We start from the raw sequence: 4988 nt of genomic DNA on the forward strand, positions 1-4988 counted from the left end.
TATATATATATATATATATATATATATATATATATATATATATATATATATATATATATATATATATATATATATATATATAATTCAGTTTATGGGCTTAAAATTCAGTCTTTCAAAGTTTGTGTCCTGATTACAGTTTGTATTTCACTTTTTTTATTTGTATTCAAAGGTTATCGGAGAAGATATTCTAATATAAGTAAAATTGAAATGTCTTAAATGTGTATTAAATATAATCAATTTATTGTAATATTTTAATTTTATATTTATAGATTTTGAAATAAATATTAAATTAATGTTAATTTAATTATAAATCAACTAATAATAATCATATTTTAATTTAAGTTAATCATTAATCATTATCATTTTAATTATTATTTAAGATCGAATCATGTTATGGGACCAACTAATTTATTAGTAGAATCTTTCAGTCCTAAAATAACTTATAATTCTTAAAACGTCACTTGTTAAATTAGTCATTTTTGGTGATATTAATATAATATTAATAAAATAATAATTTTACATAGCTTCACAAAACTTTTTTAAAGCAAGAAAGAACAAATATGTAAGAAATTAAAACAAAAATAAGTGAAAGAAAATAATATTTTACCTATACAAAAGACGTCCCTTCCCAATTAAATTTTTAAATAAAATTACCACCGACATTGATGTATATATTAATTTAAGGCTTTTACAAATTTCTCCTTGACTATTCTTTAGTCCATAATAAGTTTGGCACTTCGAAAGCACAAAAAACACTAAAAGTAAATATAAATATATTACCTCCAACATTGATGCATGTATTAATTTAAGGATTTAAGAATTTAATATAATTTACTCATATTGCTGATTCGTTTAATTCATAATTTGTCTGGCACTTCGAAAACACCAAAAATACCAAAACAATGCTTGGTGAAAGTAGCATAAGTAAATTATAATTTTGCTTACTCTGATATAATCAGCCTCCAGATAAACAATTGACTATGGTAATATAATTTTGTCTTTTCATGATTATTTTTTCCTATGGGTACTTTGGAACATTATGATATATATTTTTTAAATATTGGATCCAACTTTTATAATAGTCAAATACATAATTAATAGTAAAGGTGTAATTTTTTTACTTAAACACGAATTAATTTCACTGTTATGCCACATATACTTATCTTTTGTTACACATGGAATCATTAATGCAAACTGCAAAGATTTAGCTTCTAAAAATAGGGTAATTACTTTGTTGTCACCCTTAGTAATACTTTATTAACATGCATGGTAAGCAGATACCAGTAGATTCAATGATTATCAAAATAATATTATGTTTTATATAAACAGAATAATGAAAAATTAGTAGTGAAAATGAGATAAAAAAATATAATAATATTTTTTGAATAAAAAATAATGAAAATAAATAAAATTATATATATAATTTATTATTTTATTTATTTGTTAGTTTAATATTATTTTTAATAGAAACGTAAATATTAATAATATAATATAAATATTAATAAAATATTTTGACATAATTAATTATGCAGCCGTACCATATAATTTGTTATGTTAAAAATATAACTGATTATGTGTGAAAATTTAAATGTGTTTTATAATTTAATTTTGTTTTCTTTCTTATTTGTTGTGCTTTTCATTGTGTTTCTTTCTCCAGTGAACTTCTACTTCTGAAGGAAATGGGACCTTAATGCTTAAGGGTGTATTTTTATGTACTGTGCATACATAGTAACATGAAGGAAAATTTATATCCTGTGTTGAAGGAAATTTTTTTATAAGGTATTATTTTAATAGAAGATGTGAAATGACTTATATGATAAAAATATATTGCTGGATAAAAAAAATTGAAATTATAAAATGCATGAAAATAATTTGATTACTTAATAAAAATATCATAATTTTCCTTTTTATTGATTAAAAATTAAATTAATTCAAATTTTATATATATAATTTTTTTAAAACTATGAAATTATGTTCTTTTTTTATTTCTTGGTATAGTACTTAGCTGAATTGAAAATGTAGGATTTGTGTGATGGAGTTTATATTTGTGGGTTCATAAGTGAAATGTGTGTGCATGATCAGGTAGACTACTTTACCTTTTCCCCTTAATTAGAACCTTCTTTTAAAAGAGAATAATGTGAGTTAGATAATAAAAATGAAGAAAGAGATGTATAACATTTAGTTAATTATGAACATGAAATGTAGTGAATATGGTTGTGGTGATGCAGAGTGTATAAAGAGAAAAGGAGTGAAGTATTGAATATATGAATTTAAAAGTGAAATGAGAATGGAACAGAAGCTCAGGATGTTTTAGGAGACATAAACTTGATGGTAAGGAAAAGTGTGATGGAATTTAGAGTGGCAATAACAGGCGTGATAGATCTGTGGGTGATGCAATAAAGTAGAAGGCACAGTATAGTATAGTTGTGGCAATTGGGGTCTTTTACTTTTTGAAGTTTTCTCTTTCTCTTTAATTGCAAATAAGAGGGGCCGATGAGAAAGAGACAAAAGAAAGTACAGATAGATCAGATATAAAGTAATGAGAAGGAGAGATAAAGTTGAGAAGAGGGTGTGGGAGGTTGTTCTGAAGTGATATCAAGAACTTATTCGATAAAGCAAGCAAAGCAAAGCAAAACTGCTGCTGCTGCTGTTGTAGCAGATGACCGCTTCTGCTCAAAAGAAACTGCAAGCCACAACCCTAGCCACGTTCTCCTCTGCCATCAAACGCACTTTATCCAAAATTGAACAAAAGTCACACCACACACAACATCACACCCATCAACCCATCCACAGATATTCTCAGACTCCTCCCAAACTTCAAAGCAACGCCCCATCCCACTCCAACCAAACCAAAAACCCACTTTGGAAAATCTACTCCAACCATTCTGACCAGATGTGAACACCACGCTCCACATCACCCATCACTCCCAATGTAATGCCAGATAATGCTCTACTCCCTACGTTGACAGAGAAAGCCTAACCAGCTCAACCCATTTCTGACTTTCCTTTTCTTACAAGCATAACGTTGCAGCTTTTCACCATTTCCTAAATTTATTTATATTAAAACTTCTAAACAACCTACTACTAGTATTATTATAATCATAATCGATAAACAGAAACTCTTCACGGAGGTCCACACCCATGCATATAGTTAGCGCCGCAAATAAACAACCCTATACCTACATCACTCTCCCACTAATTAATACTGCTGTTTCCATTTATAATCAACTTAATCTAACTATGATTAAGTAATAAAAATTCAAGGATTTCAACTAAACCGGCTAAATCAAATTAAACAGACCAACATATAGAATTGATTACAATAGCCACCAAGTTAATTGATCCGGAAAAAGAAGAAATAAACAGAAACGTAACGTGTGATCGATCAGTAAGGTGGTGGTGGCGGTGGTGCTCTGGCCGTCGGAGCCCAAATCACATCGGAAGGCAAGTGACAGCTGTACATGGACATTCCACACGACTCCGCCTGCCCATGCCCGCTTTCTCCGCCACCAGAGATTGGCGGCGAATGTCCATCGCCGGCGGATGCGCCTTCATCCTCCGGCGGCAGCCTATGATACGCCGGGTTGTTGAACGAAGCTGCGATCACGAACACAGTTCCCGCAGCCATCAACCCACCAGCAACCATTCCTCCGACGATCTGCCCTTGCGGTCCAGAGAGCGAGATGGCAAACCCGTTGGGAACCGCCGGAGACGCACCGGATTGCTGCGGAAGGAAGGTGGCGGAGACGGAGAGGATATCGAAACGGCCCTGAAAAGTAACGGTGGCGCCGGGAGTGGTGGAGGGTTGACGGAGGGTGACGCTGGCTACAGTCCCGGAACCAGTGAGCACACAGATGCCCATATTCTTGCGGCGACTGAACTGCGCGATGGCTTCAACCACGTCGCTGCCTCCAGAAACTTCTAAAATGTAGGGGCTCATAGCAGGTTCAGGGTCTCGGGTTATGATGACAGGTGGCTTGGGCTTATTCTTGGAGCCGGGAGGACGGCCCCTGGGACGCCGTACGACCTCGATGGTGGCACCGTCACCGCCGGATGAGTTGGGCTTCTGCGCAGTAGTGGGTGTGGCGACGATGGCACGGTTGTCGTCCTCGGCGGAGAGTTGGAAGGGGTGGTGTTGGAAAGGATGGTGTTGAGGTTGAAGCTTTGAGAACATAGGAGGTGGTGTTTCGGCTTTAGGATGTTGTTGTTGGTCTACGTATTCTCCTTTCATTGCTTTTGTTTTTTGGATGATAGAATAAGCAATCCCAAGCGAGTGTATGATTGGATTGTATTAAAATAATAGCAGAAGCTGGAGAGAAATGGGAAGAGAAGGGAGAAAGAAAGAGAGGTGCTTGGAATTGTTTATTAGGGTATATATGGAGAATGGGTGTGAGATTTGAGAAGAAGAAGAGAGAGAGAGAGAGAGGTGGGTGAGCTTTGAAACTAAGTAAAGACTAATGGCGCCGCTGGTTGGAACAAAGGTGGGTCCACAAGACACATGAGACAGATAGAGATAGATATATGTCGAATGCAAATTGAGCATTATTGGGTGCCTCAATCTTCCACCGCCTTTCCTTTTTCTTCCTTCATACCACACACACCGTCTAGTACTTTCTCTTTCATGGCTTTGGTTTTCATCTTCGCCATTGCTTCCTCCTATCACCATCTTTACGTTACTTCCATTTTCAAACCACTATCTATCATTTCATTCTTTCTCTAATCACTATTAAATCACTTCTTCTCCTTAACTCATTCTCCAAACTATTTTTGACTTCTTCAATTACGTTTCCACCTTTCTAATTGAATGCTTTTTCCAATTTCTTATAATAGTCAATTTAAACACTGTTCCTTTTACCAAATTCACATATAACAATCCAATCATTTCATTCCAATCAAAACAATTTCTCCCTGTTATTTTATTTTGTTAAGTCATTCAATTATTGATATAAAATTTGAGTTTTACTGTCTTCAGGTGATGTTAGAAATAG

The 4988-nt window shown here is 33.7% G+C and overlaps 1 protein-coding gene across 1 annotated transcript; it reads right to left on the bottom strand.

Annotated features, from left to right (window-relative positions):
- Positions 1-3067: 3067 nt before the first annotated feature.
- LOC106762882 (AT-hook motif nuclear-localized protein 17) lies at positions 3068-4422 on the bottom strand. The gene has a single exon (XM_014646993.2). The coding sequence runs from the start codon at positions 4229-4231 to the stop codon at positions 3386-3388; it is 846 nt and encodes a 281-aa protein (XP_014502479.1). The 5' UTR covers positions 4232-4422; the 3' UTR covers positions 3068-3385.
- Between the last annotated feature and the right edge of the window lie 566 nt (positions 4423-4988).

Source organism: Vigna radiata, chromosome 5, assembly GCF_000741045.1.
Source record: "Vigna radiata var. radiata cultivar VC1973A chromosome 5, Vradiata_ver6, whole genome shotgun sequence".
Lineage (NCBI taxonomy): Eukaryota > Viridiplantae > Streptophyta > Magnoliopsida > Fabales > Fabaceae > Vigna > Vigna radiata.